Raw genomic sequence first — 22,649 nt, 5'->3', positions numbered from 1 at the left:
CCAAACTCCACCAGTGTTCATATTTGGGCATATTGAGTATTTGTACCAAGTTTGGTCCAAATGCACAGTCGTTTGGGTTCACAGTGCTCTCCATATGTAGGTGAACTACATCTCCCTAAAATCATTATCTATTCCTCCCAACCCCCTCCAGTATTTTCTGTTGCTCATTGGGGTGCTGTGTGCCAAGTTTGTTCCAGGTCTATAATTTGTGAGGGTCTCAGTGGTCTGTTGAAGTCTGAGCTGAATCGGTTGAAGGTACTGCAAATCCCATCATACATTGTCCATACTCCCCGAGCATATTGTTTTTGTGATCAATCACTATGCTTTAATTATGTTCAATTTGTAACAATGAAAATACATCCTGCATATAAGAACTTCCTGACTGTGAGAGCCGTTCAGCAGTGGAACTCTCTGCCCTGGAGTGTGCTGGAGGCTCCTTCTTTGGAAGCTTTTAAGCAGAGGCTGGCTGGCCATTTGTCAGGGGTGATTTGAATGCAATATTCCTGCTTCTTGGCAGAATGGGGTTGGACTGGATGGCCCATGAGGTCTCTTCCAACTCTTGGATTCTATGATTCTATGATTTCCATTATGCTTCATAAGAGTAGCAAAATTACCGTTATGAAGTAGCAACGAAAATATGGTTGGGGGTCACCACAACATGAGGAACTTTATTTAGGAGTCACGGCATTAGAAAGGTTGAGAAACACTGGATTAGAGAGATGGGTCAAAACTAACAAAATGAAGTTCAACAGGGACAAATGCAAGAGACTCCACTTAGGCAGGAAAAACGAAATGCAAAGAGACAGAATGGTGGTTGAGAAGGGCGGGGTAGAAATGCTCGAAATAAATAAATCAACAAGACATTGGTCAATGGTCAACCCGATTTAATCTCCAGACAAAGAACAGGTAGAACAAATAGTGAGTGATAAGCCCTCCTTGAGGACCATGTACTCCACGCGGAATGCATTTCGAGGACCATCAGAACATCTGCTTCTTCTTTCAAAGGGAAGGAGGAAGCAATGTAGGACGATGATGGGACCAAAATGTCATCTCTGATGCCCTCCAGAAAACTTAGAACCTACAAGCCACGTTTCATCTCCTGGTTTTAATGAGTTTGCCTTAAACTCATTAAACTCATTACCTGGTGACTGAGCGTTCTTTCTCAAAGCACTAGCTGTCATTGAATTCAAGGCAGCTTTCTCGTAGGTGTTGATAGAATCATAGAATCAAAGAGTTGGAGGAGACCTCCTGGGCCATCCAGTCCAACCCCATTCTGCCAAGAAGCAGGAATATTGCATTCAAATCACCCCTGACAGATGGCCATCCAGCCTCTGTTTAAAAGCTTCCAAAGAAGGAGTCTCCACCACACTCCGGGGCAGAGAGTTCCACTGTTGAACGGCTCTCACAGTCAGGAAGTTCTTCCTCAAGTTCAGATGGAATCTCCTCTCTTGTAGTTTGAAACCATGGCTCCATTGCGTCCTAGTCTCCGGGGAAGCAGAAAGGAAGCTTGCTCCCTCCTCCCTGTGGCTTCCTCTTACGTATTTATACATGGCCCTCATCATGTCTCCTCTCAGCCTTCTCTTTTTCAGGCTAAACATACCCAGCTCTTTAAGCCGCTCCTCATAGGGCTTGTTCCCCAGACACCGGATCATTTTAGTCACCCTCCTCTGGACACATTCCAGCTTGTCAATTTCTCTCTTGAATTGTGGTGCCCAGAATTGGACACAATATTCCAGGTGTGGTCTAACCAAAGCAGAATAGAGCATGGGGAGCAGGACTTCCCTGGATCTAGACACTAGGCTCCGATTGATGCAGGCCAAAATCCCATTGGCTTTTTTTGCCGCCACATCACATTGTTGGCTCATGTTTAACTTGTTGTCCACGAGGACTCCAAGATCTTTTTCACACGTACAAGCCAGGCATCGTTGTCCCCCATTCTGTCTCTTTGCATTTCGTTTTTTTCTGCCAAAGTGCAGTCCCTTGCATTTGTCACTGTTGAACTTCATTTTGTTAGTTTGGGTATTATTAGACAGAGTCTTTTATAGGAATATTCTGCTGATGTTGCCCCAAAGTTGTAAATGACTGATAGACGTCTTCCATCCTGGCTCCATCTCAGTTTCCTGGCCAGATGTTGATCTTCTTGATTGGTGTTAACAAACACAAAGCTTGTGTTGACTTCCTCCTTAACATTGGGACTGCCATACTTTGAGCATTATCTTCAACTTTTTGTCCACGAGGACTCCAAGATCTTTTTCACACGTACTTGCTTCGTCCCCTACTCCGTATCTTTGCAGGTCCTCCAATGCAGCTCCGTAGACATTGACTAGGACGTCCAATGCGACCCTTGGCAGGTCTTCCAATGCAACTCCAGAGTTACTGGCTGAGTCTTTTATAGCAATATTCTGTTGATGTTGCCCCAAAGTTGTAAATGAATGATAGACATCTTCCATCCTGGCTCCATCTCAGTTTCCTGGCCAGATGTTGACTCATCTTGATTGGTGTTGATCTTATTTATTTATTTTATTTATTGCGGTTGCTTATACCCCGCCCTTCTCACCCGGGGGGACTCAGGGCGGCTTACACAAACAAGGCACAATTCGATGCCTGTATTACAAAAACATAACATCAAAAATATAACATCAATAACAACAATAATTATAACACTGATAACAATTAACGTAAACAATCAATATTATCGGCAGGAATAGCCATAAACCCGTAAAAACAATTAAAACAATAGAAGCAATACAAACCTCATTGCTGGTCAGCATTTAACCGACTCATAGTTAGGTTCTACTTTCCACACATTGTTGGTCCTATCATTCTGGTTCCATGTCTAATTGTCAGGGTGCCCAAAGGCCTGGTCCCAGAGCCACGTCTTTACCTTCCTCCTGAAGGCAAGGAGGGAAGTTGAAGCCCTGATTTCCCCCGGGAGTGAGTTCCACAGATGAGGGGCCACCACTGAGAAGGCCCTGCTCCTCGTCCCCACCAGCCTCACTTGTGATAGCGGTGGGGTCGTGAGCAGGGCCTCCCCAGATGATCTCAGATTCCGAGATGGGACGTAGAGGGAGATACGTTCGGACAGATACGCTGGACCGGAACCGTAAAGGGTTTTGTAGGTCAAAACCAGCACCTTGAATTGTGCTCGGAACTGAATCAGCAGCCAGTGGAGCTGACATAACAGGGGGGTGGTGTGTTCCCTGTATGTCGCTCCAGTAAGCAGTCTAGCTGCCGCTCGTTGGACTAGTTGGAGTTTCCGAACAGTCTTCAAGGGCAACCCCACGTAGAGTGCGTTGCAGTAGTCTATACGGGATGTGACAAGAGCGTGGACCACTGTGGCCAGATCAGACTTCCCGAGGTACGGGCGCAACTGGTGCACAAGTTTTAATTGCGCAAAAGCTCTCCCGGCCACCGCTGAGACCTGGGGTTCCAGGCTCAGCGATGAGTCCAGGATCACTCCCAAGCTGCGAACCTGCGACTTCAGGGGGAGTGTAACCCCATCCAGTACAGGCTGTAACCCTATACCCTGTTCGGCCTTACGACTGACCAGTAGGACCTCTGTCTTGTCTGGATTCAATTTCAATTTGTTAGCTCTCATCCAGTCCGACACAGCAGCTAAACACCGATTCAAGGTCTGGACAGCCTCCTTGGTGACAGGTGGAAAGGAGTGACAGATCTGAACATCATCCGCGTAGAGATAACATTTCAGTCCGAAACTCCGAATGATCTCCCCCAGCGGCTTCATGTAGATGTTAAACAACATTGGGGACAGAATTGATCCCTGAGGGACTCCACATGACAACGGCTGTGGAGCCGAACAGGTGTCACCCAGCAACACCTTCTGGGACCGTCCCTCAAGAAAGGACCGGAGCCACTGCAAAGCAGCACCCCCAAGTCCCATCTCTGTGAGGCGTCCCAGAAGAATACCGTGATCGACGGTATCGAAGGCCGCTGAGAGGTCCAGCAGAACTAACAGGGACACACTCCCCCTGTCTAGCTCCCTGCGCAGATCATCTACCAAGGCGACCAAGGCTGTTTCCGTTCCATGTCCCGGTCTAAAGCCAGACTGTGCCGGATCTAGATAATCAGTGTCTACCAGAAATCCCTGGAGTTGTGTTGCCACCACACGTTCCATGACTTTGCCCAAATAGGGGAGATTGGAAACTGGCCGATAGTTGTCTAATTGAGTGGGGTCCAGTGATGGTTTTTTCAACAGCGGTTTTATAACAGCCTGTTTTAGGCTCGCTGGAATTATGCCCTCCCGAAGGGAGGCATTAACCACCACTTTCACCCACTCTGCCAAACCCCCTCTGGCTTCCTTAATCAGCCAGGGTGGACAGGGGTCTAGGATGCATGTGGTGGGTCGCACCTCCCCAAGGATCCTGTCCACATCCTCAAGCTGAACCAATTGAAATGAATCCAATAAAACCGGACAAGCAGATGCTCTCGTCACATCCTCAGAGACTGCATTTAAAGTGGCGTCGAATCCCGACCGAATCAGCGCAATTTTATCTGTGAAGAATCGAGCAAATGCTTCACAGCGAGCTCCCGAGTTGTCAGGGATCTCGCTTTCCGGCGGATTTAATAGACTCCTGACAACTCGAAAGAGCTCAGCTGGACGATTCTTCGCCGATGCAATACTGGCCGCATAGGATGTTTTTTGTGCTGCCACTATTGCCACACCATAGGACCTTGTGAAGGCATTCAGATGTGTTTGGGCTGATTTAGTGGGATTCTGGCGCCACACGCGCTCTAACCACCTCTTCTTTCGCTTCATTGCTGCCAGCTCCTCAGTGAACCAAGGGGCATGGTTAGCCCGGCTACTCGAGAGGGGGCGTTCCGGAGCGATTACATCGATTGCCCTGGTCATCTCAGAATTCCAGTGAGAGACCAAGGCGTCGATAGAATCACCAGTCAGGAAGGTGGGAAAATCCCCAAGAGCCGTCAGGAATCCATTTGGATCCATAAGTCTCCTGGGGCGGACCATTTTAATGGGTCCACCACCCCTGCGGAGGTTGGGAGGTACAGTAAGTCTAAACCTGATCAGGTAGTGGTCGGTCCATGGCAACGGAGCGATGGTTAGCTCCTCCACCCCAGCACTATCACCCCATCTCTGAGTAAAAACCAAATCCAATGTGTGACCGGCCGTATGGGTGGGACCAGATATTAATTGGGACAAGCCCATGGTTGCCATGGCGACCATAAAGTCCTGAGCTGCACCTGAAAGGGTGGTCTCGGCATGGACGTTGAAATCCCCCAGGACTAAAAGTCGCTGGGAGTCCAACGCCATATCCGAGACCACATTTGCTAGCTCAGGTAGGGAGACTGTCGTGCAGCGGGGTGGTCGGTACACTAACAGAATCCCTATCCTGTCCCGGTCACCTAACCTAAAGCCGGCACATTCAAATGATGATGATTGTGGGATGGGGCGCCTGATCAAGGGGATAAAATCCTTATAGACCACTGCAACTCCTCCTCCCCGCCCTCCGGGTCTTGGCTGGTGCTGCACAGAATAGCCAGGTGGGCATAGTTGGGTGAGATTCACCCCTCCCCCCTCATCTAGCCAGGTCTCTGTTATACATGCTAGATCCGCATGTTCTTCCTGAATTAGATCTCGAATAGTGGAGGTCTTTCCATTGACCGACCTGGCATTGAACAGCACCATCCTTAACCCAGAGGGACCACCTTCCTGGCATCTCAGCTGTATCTTGTCGGGAGAGTTTTTTGGGGTAGCCAATGCATTCTTATTATTTTCAGGCCAAATTGTTTTTTGAGTTGTAGAATCGATAATTTTTGGAATTGCCAATGTTCTATTGTAGATTTTGGGCCAGATTTGCTTTTGTCTCAGATCCTTCCTATGTTTTAGATTTATCGAATTGTTGTTGTGAATTTTGGGCCAAAATGAATGGTTTAATCTCCTTTTCCCGTATCTTCCTCTACCTGTCACCACCTCTATAGCAGCCCCCCCACCTGCGAACCCCCCTACCCTGGGAGCATTCCCTCCCTGGTCCTCATTTGCTATCTCAGCTGTTAGCATATAACGACAGACATTGTTGTGATTGTAACTGTAGGCATCTAGGACCTGTGGGTTCTGCCCTTCAATCCCCCTTAATCCTTCCAGTGTGTCACAGATCATAAAGTGCACTTGTGCGTTATCGAGGAGGACAGAAGGCTGTTGAAGTAACCATAACAACAGAGATAATACAAATGCGAACATCAATACTCGATATTTGATGGTAAATCCCAGCATAGGCCTTAGGCCGGATAAATCACACGTTTAAAGTGCTATTGTGCAAACAGTCTAGCAGCAGTGATGGTGGCTTGGGACCAGGCAGTTAATTCCTGATAGAACCAGGTAGCTAAAGTGCAGGGCTTAAAGTGCAGGGCTCAAGGACTTGGGACCAGGCAGTTAATTCCTGACAGAACCAGTAACTAAAGTGCGGGGCTCAAAGTGCAATACTAGGTGTTAACTACGACTCAATATTGATAGGACCATACGACTTAAAGTGCTAGATTAAAGTGCTTAACAGTTCTAAGTTCGATGATAATGCCCTCAACTATTCCCAAAACACTCAGACTTGAACAGCCGATTCAAAACGTGGACCCAGCTGTAGGGCCCGTGGACGAGCGAGCCGGCGCCCTCAGCCCGGACCCCGGATCTTCTCAACTGTCCAGGAGAGGAGATGTTGACTTCCTTCTTAACATTGTAAGCATTTCTGTTATAACTGCCCCAGTTCTTATTAGAGTTCTTATTCTTTTCAGTTCTTATTAGCATTTTTTAATTACAGTCCAGCAAGCAGGTACTTAGTCATTGCAGGCCTGGGTCTTTTATTAGCTCCATACATTCTGTTGGGGTTCAGCCTGAGTTTGAACCTGATTCTCTGTTTGTACCTCCTGATGCTAATGAAAATATATTTACTGATGCTAATGAAAATGTACTTCCTGATGCTTCTTGATGTCAGTGACCCTGACATTAGTGAAAATGCTCCTGAAATTAGTGAGGAAGAAAATTCTGTAGATTTGGGAAATGAAAGTACCAGTGTTCATGAGAATGTTTCAGAGGGAAGCCATGACCTTTCCCTCCCTTCTGCACCTGGGAACCTTAATGGGAATAGAAGGGGCCAGATCTGGCAAGACAGGAGTCAATCACTCAGCTTGCGAAGGTCTTCCAGATTAAAAGAAATACAAACAAGGGCTTCAAAGCAGGGAGGCATATCACGAAACCAATTCCTTAGATAGAAGGAGGGTGATTTGTCAACAAAGACAAGAAAGTGAAGGGGGGCGGTGTTCCCAGAGCCTGATAATGAGAAGAGGCCCTGCAGAAAGTTCTCCAGGAAAGCACCAAAGTTTCTTGGGTATAAAGGAGGTCTGATTTGTGTTGTACCTCAGAGGAGTCAACATTTGGATTTCCTGTTTCATACAATCAAGGAGTGTTCTGAACCACACCAATAATAGTATTAGGCCAAACTTCACACACAGAACCCCCATAACCAACAGAAAAAAATGATGGTCTTTGGTGACCCCCCTGACACCCCTTCGCGACCCCCTCAGGGGTCCCGACCTCCAGGTTGAGAAACACTGCTTTAAAGCAAAGGCTAGATGGCTATCTGTTGAGGGTGCATTGAACGTGATTGTCCTTCTTGTCAGGGGGTTGGACTGGATGGCCCATGAGACCTCTTCCAACTCTGATTCTGTGGTTCTATGAAACCAGAGGGGATATGATAGCCATGTATAAATATGTGAAAGGAAGCCACAGGGAGGAGGAGGGAGCAAGCTTGATTTCTGCTTCCCTGGAGACTAGGACGCAATGGAACCATGGCTTCAAACTACAAGAGAGGAGATTCCATCTGAACATTAGGAAGAACTTCCTGACTGTGAGAGCCGTTCAACAGTGGAACTCTCTGCCCCGGAGTGTGGTGGAGGCTCCTTCTTTGGAAGCTTTTAAGCAGAGGCTGGATGGCCATCTGTCAGGGGTTATTTGAATGCAATATTCCTGCTTCTTGGCAGAATGGGGTTGGACTGGGTGGCCCAGGAGTTCTCTTCCAACTCTTTGATTATGATTCTATGAGAGCATTTAGAATCCCGCAGCTTTCGAAGAGTAACTCTCATTTCTTTGCTCCAATGGTGCAGAAAATACGAACGATGCCTGCTCGCAGCCCACACAAGAATCTATAAAGCCGCGGTGCCACCTAGTTCAACCCATTGCTCGGAAGCTCCTCCAGCCATGCAGCTTTCCCTTCTCTTCCACTTCTGCCTGCTTCTTATAGGGAACGAAGCCAAGCAGTTTTACAAATGCGCAGTAGCCAGGATCTTGAAGGCGGAAGGGATGGATGGATACGGAGGCCACTCCCTGGGCGACTGTGAGTTGGAGGTTCTCCTCCTTATGGTTTCAGGTTGAGGACTCCCAATGGGCTTGCTTTCTTGGTCATGAATGACTTTTCAATCACTTTGAAGCACAGTTAAAAGCAACACTGCCTTGCTGCTGTTGGAGTGAGTCAGGGGGAGAGCTTTGAACTGGCTCCCCTCCTTTCTTCACAACCGTGGACAGCGAGTGGAGAGGGGAGGCCTGCTCTCTGAGAGGTCCCCCCCCTCTCTCTCTTGTGGGGTTCCTCCTCAGGGGGCCATTCTCTCCCCTCTCTTGTTTAACATCTATATGCGACCACTTGCTCAGCTGGTTCGAGGTTTTGGGCTGGAGTGTTATCAGTACGCCGATGACACTCAGCTGGTGCTGAAGATGGAGGGCAGACCAGACTCTGTACCCGATTGTTTCCATCATAGAATCATAGAATCATAGAATCAAAGAGTTGGAAGAGACCTCATGGGCCATCCAGTCCAACCCCATTCTGCCAAGAAGCAGGAATATTGCATTCAAATCACCCCTGACAGATGGCCATCCAAACTACCAATCCAAACTACAAGAGAGGGGATTCCATCTGAACATGAGGAAGAACTTCCTGACTGTGAGAGCTGTTCAGCAGTGGAACTCTCTGCCCCGGAGCGTGGTGGAGGCTCCTTCTTTGGAAGCTTTTAAGCAGAGGCTGGATGGCCATCTGTCTGGGGTGATTAGAATGCAATATTCCTGCTTCTTGGCAGAATGGGGTTGGACTGGATGGCCCATGAGGTCTCTTCCAACTCTTTGATTCTACGATTCTATGAATCAAATTGGGCACACAGAACTCCCATGCCAACGGAAAACACTGGAATGGTTTGGTGGGCATTGACCTTGAGTTTGGGAGTTGTAGTTCACCTATATTCAGAGAGCACTGTGGATCTGGACCAAACTTGGCACACATACTCTGGTGGAGTCTGGGAAAAATAGACCTCGACATTTGGGAGTTGTAGCTGTTGGGATTTGTAATTCATTACAATCAAAGAACATTCTGAACTCCACCAATGATAGAATTGGGTCAAACTTCCCATATGGAATCCCCATGACCAACAGAAAATACTGCGTTTTCCGATGATCTTTGGTGACCTCTCCCAACCCCCAGGTTGAGACACACTGCTCTCAATTGATGTCTGCAAACTTGATGATCATGCTTTTTCACCCTTCCTCTAATTCAGTGTTTCTCAACCTTCCTAAGGCCACAACCTCTTAATGCAGTTCCTCCTGTTGTGGTGACCCCCAACCATAACATTATTTTTGTCGCTACTTCATAACTATAATTTTGCTACTGTTGTTAATCGTAATGTAAATATCTGATATGTAGGATGTATTTTCTTTCACTGGATCAAATTTGGCACAAATATCCAAAAAGCCCGAATTTGAATGCTAGCGGGTTTGGGAGGGATTGATATTGTCATTTGGGAGTTGTAGTTGCTGGGATTGATAGTTCAGCTACAATCAAAGAGCATTCTGAACTCCACCAATGATGAAACTGAACCAAACTTGGCACACAGAACTCCCACGACCAACAGAAAATGCCGGAAGGGTTTGGTGGGCATTGACCTTTGGAGTTGTAGTCCACCTCCATCCAGAGAGCACTATGGACTCAAACCATGATGGATATTGCACAAATATTCAGCTTGCCCAAATATGAACACCAGTAGAGTTTGGAGGAAATAGACCTTGACATTTGGGAGTTGTAGTTGCTGGGATTGATAGTTCAGCTACAATCAAAGAGCATTCTGAACTCCACCAATGATGAAACTGAACCAAACTTGGCACACAGAACTCCCACGACCAACAGAAAATGCCGGAAGGGTTTGGTGGGCATTGACCTTTGGAGTTGTAGTCCACCTCCATCCAGAGAGCACTATGGACTCAAACCATGATGGATATTGCACAAATATTCAGCTTGCCCAAATATGAACACCAGTAGAGTTTGGAGGAAATAGACCTTGACATTTGAGAGTTGTAGTTGCTGGGATTGATAGTTCATCTACAATCAAAGAGCATTCTGAACCCCACCAACCCCACTTGGCCCAATTCAAGATAGAATTGGGCCAAACTTCCCACACAGAACCCCATGACCAACAGAAAATACTGTGTTTTCTGATGGTCTTTGGTGACCCCTTTGACATCCCCGTTTGACCCCCCCCCCCAGGGGTCCCAACCCCCAGGTTGAGAAACACTGCTCTAATTCATTTATCAAGATCCTGCACAGGAGGACCAGGCCCAGGCCAGAACCGTGCTGGTGGCACTCCACTCGTCACTTCTTTCCAGGATGAAGAGGAAGCATTGGGGAACATCACCCCTTTGGGTTTGTTTGCTCAACCAATTCCAGATCCACCTCACCATAGTTTTGCCTTGCCCACCTTGGACTAGTTTCCTTGCCAGAAGGTCATGGGGGACCTTGTCAAAGAAGGCCTTACTGAATTCCAGGTACGCTACATCCACGGCATCATTCCCCGCATCTACCCAGCTTGTAACTCTATTGAAATAACAGTACACAACGGATTTAAACATGTAAGAATGGGTTTTCAAAATGGCCCCCTTTTTCAAAAATTAAAGGCCAGTTTCCCTTATTTATTTATTTTTTAAGGAAATCAGGAGACGCTTCCTTCTTGGGAGGAGAGCAATGTCCAATCTCGATAAAATAGTAAAGAGTAGAGACATCACACTGGCAACAAAGATCCGCATAGTCCAAGCCATGGCATTCCCTGTAGTAACCTATGGATATGAGAGCTGGACCTTCGGGAAGGCAGAGCAAAGGAAGATCGATGCTTTCGAACTGTGGTGTTGGAGGAAAGTGCTGAGAGTGCCTTGGACTGCGAGAAGGTCCAACTAGTCCATCCTCCAGGAAAGAAAGCCCGGCTGCTCACTGGAGGGAAGGAGACTAGAGTTAAAGTGGAAGTCCTTTGGCCACATCATGAGGAGACAGCAAAGCCTAGAGAAGGGAATGATGCTGGGGAAAGTGGAAGGTAAAAGGAAGAGGGGCCGACCAAGGGCAAGATGGATGGATAGCATCCTTGAAGCGACCAATGTGGGCTAGGCAAAACTACGGTGAGGTGGATCTGTAATTGGTTAAGTGGACGAACACAGAGAGTGCTCACTAATGCTTCCTCTTCATCTTGGAAAGAAGTGACGAGCGGAGTGCCGCAGGGTTCCGTCCTGGGCCCGGTCCTGTTCAACATCTTTATTAATGACTTAGATGAAGGGCTAGAAGGCAGGATCATCAAGTTTGCAGACGACACCAAATTGGGAGGGATAGCCAATAGTCCAGAGGACAGGAGCAGGATTCAAAACGATCTTGACAGATTAGAGAGATGGGCCAAAACTAACAAAATGAAGTTCAACAGTGACAAATGCAAGATACTCCACTTTGGCAGAAAAAATGAAATGCAAAGATACAGAATGGGGGACGCCTGGCTCGAGATCAGGACGTGTGGAAAAGACCTTGGAGTCCTCGTGGACAACAAGTTAAACATGAGCCAGGAATGTGATGTGGCAGCAAAAAAAGCCAATGGGATTTTGGCCTGCATCAATAGGAACATAGTGTCTAGATCTAAGGAAGTAATGCTACCCCTCTATTCTGCTTTGGTTAGACCACATCTGGAATATTGTGTCCAATTCTGGGCACCACAATTCAAGAGAGATATTGACTCTAAGCTGGAATGTGTCCAGAGGAGGGCGACTAAAATGATCAAGGGTCTGGAGAACAAGCCCTATGAGGAGCGGCTTAGGGAACTGGGCATGTTTAGCCTGAAGAAGAGAAGGCTGAGAGGAGATATGATAGCCATGTATAAATATGTGAGAGGAAGCCACAGGGAGGAGGGAGCAAGCTTGTTTTCTGCTTCCTTGGAGACTAGGACGCGGAACAATGGCTTCAAACTACAAGAGAGGAGATTCCATCTGAAATAGCATGGCCTGACTTACCGGGCCAAAGAAGTTGCGGTGCAGAGTGTTCCCCACCGCCATTCTTGCCTGAGGGGGTTTATTCCTCCCAGAAGCCCCCTCCGATGGCGGGAAGAATTCCCGCCGGCGGGTCAAGGGGCCAATGGCCTATTGACCACGCCCACCACAGCTGAGGCCCGAGCTGGCCTCTCCCCCCTTTCAGGTCAGCCTTCTTAAGGCTGCCCAGGCTCCCCGGCAGGCACTTGGCCTGCAACAGCTGATCCATCCCACCCACCCTGCATGCAGTTTATGTTTTCATGGCTGTTAATTTTGGAGATGTTCACCTTGTCACAGTTACCTGTTAACAGTTAATTGTTTATCTTTGCTTCTCGTCACAACTCCTTGATGGGCGTGGGGCATGGGCCCTGGATCCGGTTTGGTATCCCCCCTAGCGGTTAGGGGGGACGCCCGGTGGTCCCAGGGGGGGTGCCGAGTTGCGTGTGCCCGGTATTGTGCCGGCGGCACCCCGGTGTGTGCGGGATCGGACAGTATTGGGCTGTCCCATCATGATCCAGGACCCATGCTTGGCTGCCAACCCTTGTTCCTGTTATCAATAAATGAGTTGTGGACATTGTTCATCCCACATCATGTGTGAGTGTACTTCTTGGGTTGGCCGTGGGAGGTGTATCACACTTGCACACGCAACATTAGGAAGAACTTCCTGACTGTGAGAGCCGTTCAGCAGTGGAACTCTCTGCCCCGGAGTGTGGTGGAGGCTCCTTCTTTGGAAGCTTTTAAGCAGAGGCTGGATGGCCATTTGTCAGGAGTGATTTGAATGCAATATTCCTGCTTCTTGGCAGAATGGGGTTGGACTGGATGATGGCCCATGAGGTCTCTTCCAACTCTTTGATTCTTTGATTCTATGATTCTATGACTGGACTGACCTTGAAGGAGCTGGGGGTGGTGACGGCCGACAGGGAGCTCTGGTGTGGGCTGGTCCATGAGGTCACGAAGAGTTGGAGACGACTGAACGAATGAACAACAAAAGGCCAGTTTCCTTTATTTATTTATTTGCTTTCTGGTGTTTCATCCCCCCCCCCCTTTTTTTTTTTTTTTTTTGCTTCTAGGGCTGTGTGTGATCAATTACACAAGTGATTTTGACAGCCATTTCAAGGAGAATTACTTTACTAGCAAGAAACGGTTTGGCATGTTCCAGATCGACAACAACGAGTTCTGCAATGAGTATTGTTCCGATTCAGAGAATAAGTGCTCTGTACATTGCTCAAGTGAGTCACAGTCCAGAACTAGGTAGTAGCCCAAGGCGGTGGTGCTGTTTTCCGGATATGGAGCAATCCCAGTCCAATCCCCGCTAATTAACGTGTTTTGTGGGGAATGTTCTCATTTCACGTTCATTTCTTTGGCAGAGCTCGTAGACGATGACATAAGGGACGATATTGCATGCGCAAAAATAATTGTCAACTCGCCCCACAAAATTGAGTATTGGTGAGTCTATGCAAGTTTTAACATCTATCTTCTGTCAAAAATTTAGAAATGTATGAAAATCTAGCAAATTTCCATGCAGATTTTTGTCATGGTCGATGAACAATTCCTTCAGGTCATCCGTAAGCAAACCATGAAAGCAACACATTTCTCTCATCAGACGTGGAGAGAGACCGTATCTCTCTCCACGTACCAACCCGGGCCCTTCGATCTTCGGCGGAGGCCCTCCTAACGCCCCGACCAATTTCACAAGCTCGTCTTGCGGGCACAAGGGAGAGAGCCTTCTCCTCCGAGGCCCCCCAATTCTGGCACTCATTATCTGGAGAGATCAGGAAAGCCCCTTCACTAGAAACGTTCAAAAAGAACCTTAAAACCTGGCTCTTCCGCTGCGCCTCTGGCGAGGTGCACATAGAATCCTAGAATCAAAGGGTTGGAAGAGACCTCCTGAGCCATCATCCAGTCCAATCCCATTCTGCCAAGAAGCAGGAATATTGCATTCAAATCACCCCTGACAGATGGCTGTCCAGCCTCTGCTTCAAAGCTTCCAAAGAAGGAGCCTCCACCACACTCCGGGGCAGAGAGTTCCACTGCTGAACGGCTCTCACAGTCAGGAAGTTCTTCCTAATGTTCAGATGGAATCTCCTCTCTTGTAGTTTGAAGCCATTCCTCCATTGCGTCTTCAGGCTAAACATGCCCAGCTCCTTTAGCCGCTCCTCATAGGGCTTGTTCTCCAGACCCTTGATCATTTTAGTTGCCCTCCTCTGGACACATTCCAGCTTGTCAATATCTCCCTTCAGTTACGGTGCCCAGAATTGGACACAGTATTCCAGGTGTGGTCTAACCAAGGCAGAATAGAGCATGGGGAGCATCACTTCCCAAGATCTAGACACTCGGCTCCTCTTGATGCAGGTCAACATCCCATTGGCTTTTTTTGCCGCCACGTCGCATTCCTGGCTCATGTTTAACTTGTTGTCCACAAGGACTCCAAGATCTTTTTCACACGTCCTGCTCTCGAGCCAGGCATCGTTGTCCCCCATTCTGTCTCTTTGCATTTCGTTTTTCCTGCCAAAGTGGAAAACTCAGTTGGAAAACGCGTTGGACGTTACCTTGCTCAATATCTAAACCGCGGGAACTTTCCTGCTGGATGAGGGGGCTTCTGGGAAGAAGAAGCCCCCCTCAGGCCAAATGGCAGGGGGGGGGGAACACCCCACACCGCAACCTCCACGGCCTGGTAAGTCAGGCCATGCCATTTACATTGGTTAACAAACAAACAAAGGGGAATTACAGTTTCACTCAACATTCACACACATGTACACACATTCATCAACATGCATCCAAAATATCCCCATATCCTTTTCTCCTTCCTTGGAGAAGCACCTCTTAGGCCAGAGCCTGTTTTCCTGCAGCCTGCCAACGTACAGTTCCGTAACTTCCATAACACCAAAACTTCAAAACGCTGAGATGCCAAAACTTCTTTCCCTAAGACCAATGCCAAGGACCAGATCTGTGTTTTCCATACAGCAGAACCTGACTCCCTGCACAAAATCCAAGACTCCAAAAGCACACTTCTTCCTCTTCCCTTGAGAAAGAAGCCCAAAGTGACCAGACCGCTCCCTTGCAGATCTGCCACTCTCCGAATACACCATCTCTCTCCTTCCCGTGGAGCAGAGCATGGCGGGTGGAACAGACTCCTCAGGTCTGCCACACTTTGAGCATTATTAGACTGAGTCTGTGGTAGGAATATTCTGTTGATGTCGTCCCAAAGTTGTAAATCAATGATAGATGTCTTCCATCCTGGATCCATCTCAGTGTTGACCTTCTTGCTTGGTGTGAACAAGCACAAGGCTTGTGTTGACTTCCTTCTTAACGTAAGGAATGTTGCAAACATTTCCTTTATCACTGTCCCAGTTCTTATCAGGATTTCTCATTAGCAGGTAGTCATTGCAGACCTTAATATTATACTTGTGTTTCCAAAATTATTAGTTCCATTCATCCATCCATTCTTCCATTCATTCCCACACATAATTATTAAATTCACATTTATCAAACTTGCACATTGAATTTCTTATTACAGTTGTTGTAGCTCAGCCAGCTGAGGATGTTGATGAGGGTCAGGGGGTGCAGGGTGTTGGAACAGGAAGGCCATTCCCCAGTTTGGAGAACAGAGGACTCCCTTGGGTGGAAACGAAACTGTTTTCCAGGATGACTGGCTGGAAGAAAGATTAGAGAGGCGAGGCTGCTTCTCCGTGGGAAGAATTCCAGTGCAAGTCAGGCTCCTAATTCCAGTGCAAGTCAGGGTGCTTGGAGACTAGGACACGGAACAATGGCTTCAAACTACAAGAGAGGAGATTCCATCTGAACATTAGGAAGAACTTCCTGACTGTGAGAGCCGTTCAGCAGTGGAACTCTCTGCCCCGGGGTGTGGTGGAGGCTCCTTCTTTGGAGGCTTTTAAGCAGAGGCTGGATGGCCATTTGTCAGGGGTGATTTGAATGCAAAATTCCTGCTTCTTGGCAGGGGGTTGGACTGGATGGCCCATGAGGTCTCTTCCAACTCTATGATTCTATGATTCTATGATTCTATGCTCACCGATGCTTCCTCTTCATCCTGGAAAGAAGTGACGAGTGGAGTGCCCCAAGCAGGGTTCCGTCCTGGGCCCGGTCCTGTTCAACATCTTCATTCATGACTTAGATGAAGGGCTAGAAGGCAGGATCATCAAGTTTGCAGACGACACCAAATTGGGAGGGAGAGCCAATACTCCAGAGGACAGGAGCAGGATTCAAAACGATCTTGAAGGATTAGAGAGATGTTTGGTCAAAACTAACAAAATGAAGTTCAACAGGGACAAATGCAAGATACTCCACTTTGGCAGGAAAAACAAAATGCAAAGATACAGAATGGGGGACAATGAGGCCTGGCTCGAGAGCAGGACGTGTGAAAAAGATCTTGGAGTCCTCGTGGACAGGAAGTTAAACATGAGCCAACAATGTGATGTGGCGGCAAAAAAAGCCAATGGGATTTTGGCCTGCATCAACAGGAGCCTAGTGTCTAGATCTAAGGAAGTAATGCTACCCCTCTATTCCGCTTTGGTTAGACCACACCTGGAATATTGTGTCCAATTCTGGGCACCACAATTCAACAGAGATATTGACAAGGTGGAATGTGTCCAGAGGAGGGCGACTCAAATGATCAAGGGTCTGGAGAACAAGCCCTATGAGGAGCGGCTTAGGGAACTGGGCATGTTTAGCCTGAAGAAGAGAAGGCTGAGAGGAGACATGATGAGGGCCATGTATACATATGTGAGAGGAAGCCACAGGGAGGAGGAGGGAGCAATCTTGTTTTCTGCTTCCTTGGAGACTAGGACGCAATGGAACAATGGCTTCAAACTACAAGAGAGGAGATTCCATCTGAACATTAGGAAGAACTTCCTGACTGTGAGAGCCGTTCAGCAGTGGAACTCTCTGCCCCGGAGTGTGGTGGAGGCTCCTTCTTTGGAAGCTTTGAAACAGAGGCTGGATGGCCATCTGTCAGGGGTGATTTGAATGCAATATTCCTGCTTCTTGGCAGAATGGGGTTGGACTGGATGGCTCATGAGGTCTCTTCCAACTCTTTGATTCTATGATTCTATGATTCTATGTCCACGGGAAGGGTGTTCCACAGCCGAGGAGCCACCACCGAGAAGGCCCTGTCTCTCGTCCCCACCAGGCGTGCCTGTGAGGCAGGCGGGATCGAGAGCAGGGCCTCCCCGGACGATCTCAAAGTCCTCGTGGGCTCATAGGCCGAGATGCGGTCAGAGAGGTATCTTGGGCTGGAACCATTTAGGGCTTTGTAGGCCAACGCCAGCACCTTGAATTGAGCCCGGTAGCAAATCGGCAGCCAGTGGAGCTGGTGCAGCAGAGGAGTTGTATGCTCCCTGCGTCCTGCTCCTGTTAGTAACATGGCTGCCGCACGCTGGACCAGTTGAAGCTTCCAGGCCGTCTTCAAGGGCAACCCCACGTAGAGAGCGTTGCAGTAGTCTAGGCGGGATGTAACCAGAGCGTGGACTACCGTGGCCAAGTCAGACTTCCCGAGGTACGGGCGCAGCTGGCGCACAAGCCTAAGCTGTGCAAATGCTCCCCTGGTCACCGCTGAGACCTGGGGCTCCAGGCTCAACGATGAATCCAGGATCACACCCAAGCTGCGAGCCTGCGCCTTCAAGGGGAGTGCGACCCCGTCCGGCACAGGCTGTCACCCTATACCCTGTTCGGCCTTACGGCTGACCAGGAGGACCTCTGTCTTGTCTGGATTCAATTTCAATCTGTTGTCCCTCATCCAGTCCGTCACAGCGGCCAAGCAGCGGTTCAGGACCTGAACGGCCTCCTTAGTAGCAGGTGGGAAGGAGTGACAGAGTTGGACATCATCTGCATACAGATGACACCGTACCCCGAAACTCCGGATGATCTCTCCCAATGGCTTCATGTAGATATTAAACAGCATGGGGGACAGTATTGAGCCCTGTGGAACCCCACAAGTCAAAGGTTGTGGCGTTGAACAGGTGTCCCCCAATAACACCTTCTGGGTGCGGCCTTCCAGGAATGACCGGAGCCACTGGTTTCATATCCTTCCTTCTCTCTTTCCTTCCTTCCCTCCCCCCTTTCTCTACTTCTTCCTTTGTCTCCTTTCTTCCCTCCCTGTTTCCTTCCTTCTTTCACTTTTTTATTTCCTTTTCTCCTTGCTTCTTTCTTTACTTCTTTCCTGCATTTCCCTCCACTTTTCTTTCCTTTCTACTTTCTCTCCTTCCTTCCTTCCTTCCTTCCTTCCTTCTCTCTTTCCTTCCTTCCCCCTTTCCCTCCTTCATTCCTTCCCTTTTTCCCTCCCTCCTTTCTTCTCTCCTTCCTTCCTGTCTGTTTTCCCCCAATACCATGTTAGAGTTCCTTCTAACTCTACTCTGAGTCTATTTAATATAGTAATATATAGTAGTAACATTATATTACATGGTAGTATATATAACAATCACATCATGAGGAGACAGCCAAGACTAGAGAAGACAATGATGCTGGGGAAAGTGGAAGGCAAAAGGAAGAGGGGCCGACCAAGGGCAAGGTGGATGGATGGCATCCTTGAAGGGACTGGACTGACCTTGAAGGAGCTGGGGGTGGTGATGGCCGACAGGGAGCTCTGGTGTGGGCTGGTCCATGAGGTCACCTAGAGAAGACAATGATGCTGGGGAAAGTGGAAGGCAAAAGGAAGAGGGGCCGACCAAGGGCAAGATGGATGGATGGCATCCTTAAAGTGACTGGACTGACCTTGAAGGAGCTGGGGGTGGTGACGGCCGACAGGGAGCTCTGGCGTGGACTGGTCCATGAGGTCACCTAGAGAAGACAATGATGCTGGGGAAAGTGGAAGGCAAAAGGAAGAGGGGCCGACCAAGGGCAAGGTGGATGGATGGCATCCTTGAAGTGACTGGACTGACCTTGAAGGAGCTGGGGGTGGTGACGGCCGACAGGGAGCTCTGGCGTGGGCTGGTCCATGAGGTCACGAAGAGTCGGAGACAACTGAATGAATGAACAACAATATATAACAATAATTTAATATAATATATATGTATTATATAGCAATATATGTGTATATATAATAGTAATTTATAAAGTATTGTAATTATATACACACACACCAACCAGTGATCCAACATCCATCTGTGTGTGTGTGCACACGTGTGTGCATGTATCTGGGTGCATGTGTCTACACTGCCATATAATCCAGTCCTAAGTAGATAATCTGGATTTTACATGGCAGTGTGGAAGGGTTGACTTTGAGCGCATCTACACTGTAGATTTAATAAAGGAGGATGAAGATGGTGAGGAGAGGAGAAAAAGGAAGGAAAGAAAGGGAAAGAAAGGGAAGGAAGGGAAGTAGAGAAAGGGAGGGAGGGAAGGAAGGTAGGAGGAGGTTGGACCGGATGGTCTTTAGGGCTCCCTTTCAACTGGTTGGCCATCCGTTATGAGGGCTTTGATCGTGTCTTCCTTTACTGCCAAAGGAGGTTGGACCAGATGGTCTTAGGGCTCCCTTTCAACTGGTTGGCCATCCGTTATGAGGGCTTTGATTGTGTCTTCCTTTACTGCCAAAGGAGGTTGGACCAGATGGTCTTTAGGGCTCCCTTTCAACTGGTTGGCCATCCGTTATGAGGGCTTTGATCGTGTCTTCCTTTACTGCCAAAGGAGGTTGGACCGGATGGTCTTTAGTGCTCCCTTTCAACTGGTTGGCCATCCGTTATGAGGGCTTTGATCGTGTCTTCCTTTACTGCCAAAGGAGGTTGGACCGGATGGTCTTTAGGGCTCCCTTTCAACTGGTTGGCCATCCGTTATGAGGGCTTTGATCGTGTCTTCCTTTACTGCCAAAGGAGGTTGGACCGGATGGTCTTTAGGGCTCCCTTTCAACTGGTTGGCCATCCGTTATGAGGGCTTTGATCGTGTCTTCCTTTACTGCCAAAGGAGGTTGGACCAGATGGTCTTTAGGGCTCCCTTTCAACTGGTTGGCCATCCGTTATGAGGGCTTTGATCGTGTCTTCCTTTACTGCCAAAGGAGGTTGGACCAGATGGTCTTTAGGGCTCCCTTTCAACTGGTTGGCCATCCGTTATGAGGGCTTTGATCGTGTCTTCCTTTACTGCCAAAGGAGGTTGGACCAGATGGTCTTTAGGGCTCCCTTTCAACTGGTTGGCCATCCGTTATGAGGGCTTTGATCGTGTCTTCCTTTACTGCCAAAGGAGGTTGGACCAGATGGTCTTTTGGGCTCCCTTTCAACTGGTTGGCCATCCATTATGAGGACTTTGATCATGTCTTCCTGTACTGCCAAAGGAGGTTGGACCAGATGGTCTTAGGGCTCCCTTTCAACTGGTTGGCCATCCGTTATGAGGGCTTTGATCATGTCTTCCTGTACTGCCAAAGGAGGTTGGACCAGATGGTCTTTTGGGCTCCCTTTCAACTGGTTGGCCATCCGTTATGAGGGCTTTGATCATGTCTTCCTGTACTGCCAAAGGAGGTTGGACCAGATGGTCTTTAGGGCTCCCTTTCAACTGGTTGGCCATCCGTTATGAGGGCTTTGATTGTGTCTTCCTTTACTGCCAAAGGAGGTTGGACCGGATGGTCTTTAGGGCTCCCTTTCAACTGGTTGGCCATCCGTTATGAGGGCTTTGATCGTGTCTTCCTTTACTGCCAAAGGAGGTTGGGCTGGATGGTCTTTAGGGCTCCCTTTCAACTGGTTGGCCATCCGTTATGAGGGCTTTGATCGTGTCTTCCTTTACTGCCAAAGGAGGTTGGACCGGATGGTCTTTAGGGCTCCCTTTCAACTGGTTGGCCATCCGTTATGAGGGCTTTGATCGTGTCTTCCTTTACTGCCAAAGGAGGTTGGGCTGGATGGTCTTTGGGGCTCCTTTCCGAGCAGTGTCAAGGCCACCCTACTGGGATCTGCACACATTATTTGTTGAAACATTACACATTTCTAGACACTTGGGAAGCATCCAACGTGTGATCCAATACAACAACCAGCATAGTGATCTTGTCTGCTGTGTACTAATCTTGTTGCGTTTAAAATAATAATAATAATAATAATAATAATAATAATAATAATAATATTTTTTGTCTTCTTTCTAGGAGAGTATGGAAAGATTACTGTTCTAATAAAAACAATTCGAAATGGTTGAAGAAATGTAAATTGTGAAGGTGAATGAAACCTAGAATGGGTATCTCTCTCTGCCCGATGCTTGCTGTTTGGAAGGAGACAAGTTTTAATTCTTTTCCCTACCTTTCCTCTCAAAATACATGGCTTCCTGTCTGCAGTTGCTTCTCCAGAAGGAAAATCCTTCCAAACACTTCGCCTAGTTCTGCATCCCAAGCTCAACTGGTTCTATGTCTGTATCAAATAAAAGTAAAAATATATGGTTGTACCTTCACTTCACTTTATTTCTTAATTAGTCTCTCTCCACCAAGGTGCTCCGAGCGACTTACAATTTAAAATAGTATTTGTTGTTGTTGTTCATTCGTTCAGTCGTCTCCGACTCTTCGTGACCTCATGGACCAGCCCAGGCCAGAGCTCCCTGTCGGCCATCACCACCCCCAGCTCCTTCAAGGTCAGTCCAGTCACTTCAAGGATGCCATCCATCCATCTTGCCCTTGGTCGGCCCCTCTTCCTTCTGCCGTCCACTTTCCCCAGCATCATTCCCTTCTCTAGGCTTGGCTGTCTCCTCATGATGTGGCCAAAGGACTTCCACTTTCCCTCTCGTCTCCTTCCCTCCAGTGAGCAGCCGGGCTTTCTTTCCTGAAGGATGGACTGGTTGGATCTTCTCGCAGTCCAAGGCACTCTCAGAACTTTCCTCCAACACCACAGCTCAAAAGCATCGATCTTCCTTCACTCAGCCTTCCCGAAGGTCCAGCTCTCACATCCGTAGGTGACTACTACAGGGAATGCCATGGCTTTGACTAGGCAATGGATCTTGGTTGCCAGTCTGATGTCTCTACTCTTGACTATTTTATCGAGACTGGACATTGCTCTCCTCCCAAGAAGGAAGCGTCTTCTGGTTTCCTGGCCACAGTCTGCATCTGCAGTCATCTTTGCACCTAGAAATACAAAGTCTGTCACGGCCTCTACATTTTCTCTCTCTATTTTCCAGTTGTCAATCATTCTTGTTGCCATAATCTTGGGTTTTTGATGTTTAGCTGCAACCCAGGGACCCACGACCGTCCCGTCTTGGGTGGCCCTTCACGGTTTCGCTCATGACATCATTGAGGTGCTCAAGCTCCAGCGCCACAACAAGGCGGTGACCCTTTGCTGGAGAAAATAGTATTTACACAATATAAAAACATTCAACAGTGACTATTTGGCAAATTAGATCTGATCAC

The 22,649-nt window shown here is 48.1% G+C and overlaps 1 protein-coding gene across 1 annotated transcript; it reads left to right on the top strand.

Moving 5' to 3' along the window:
• Positions 1–8,224: 8,224 nt before the first annotated feature.
• On the top strand, positions 8,225–21,637 carry LOC137097110 (lysozyme C, milk isozyme-like). Its single transcript, XM_067468413.1, has 4 exons — positions 8,225–8,360; positions 13,405–13,563; positions 13,702–13,780; positions 21,405–21,637. Exons 1-4 carry the CDS (start codon positions 8,225–8,227, stop codon positions 21,469–21,471), a joined length of 441 nt encoding a protein of 146 aa, XP_067324514.1. The 3' UTR covers positions 21,472–21,637.
• The last annotated feature ends 1,012 nt before the right edge of the window (positions 21,638–22,649 follow it).

Source organism: Anolis sagrei, chromosome 5, assembly GCF_037176765.1.
Source record: "Anolis sagrei isolate rAnoSag1 chromosome 5, rAnoSag1.mat, whole genome shotgun sequence".
In the NCBI taxonomy this organism is placed as follows: domain Eukaryota; kingdom Metazoa; phylum Chordata; class Lepidosauria; order Squamata; family Dactyloidae; genus Anolis; species Anolis sagrei.
The sequence above is the reverse complement of the archived record's forward strand: the minus strand, read 5'-3'. Positions and strand labels throughout refer to the sequence as shown.

Excerpts from the sequence above, each read along its gene's own strand:
- LOC137097110 (XM_067468413.1), top strand. The coding sequence starts at position 8,225 with ATGCAGCTTTCCCTTCTCTTCCACTTCTGCCTGCTTCTTATAGGGAAC. Across the intron at positions 13,564-13,701 it reads GTGCTCTGTACATTGCTCAA|AGCTCGTAGACGATGACATA; the intron begins GTGAGTCACAGT and ends TTTCTTTGGCAG. Across the intron at positions 13,781-21,404 it reads CCCCACAAAATTGAGTATTG|GAGAGTATGGAAAGATTACT; the intron begins GTGAGTCTATGC and ends TCTTCTTTCTAG.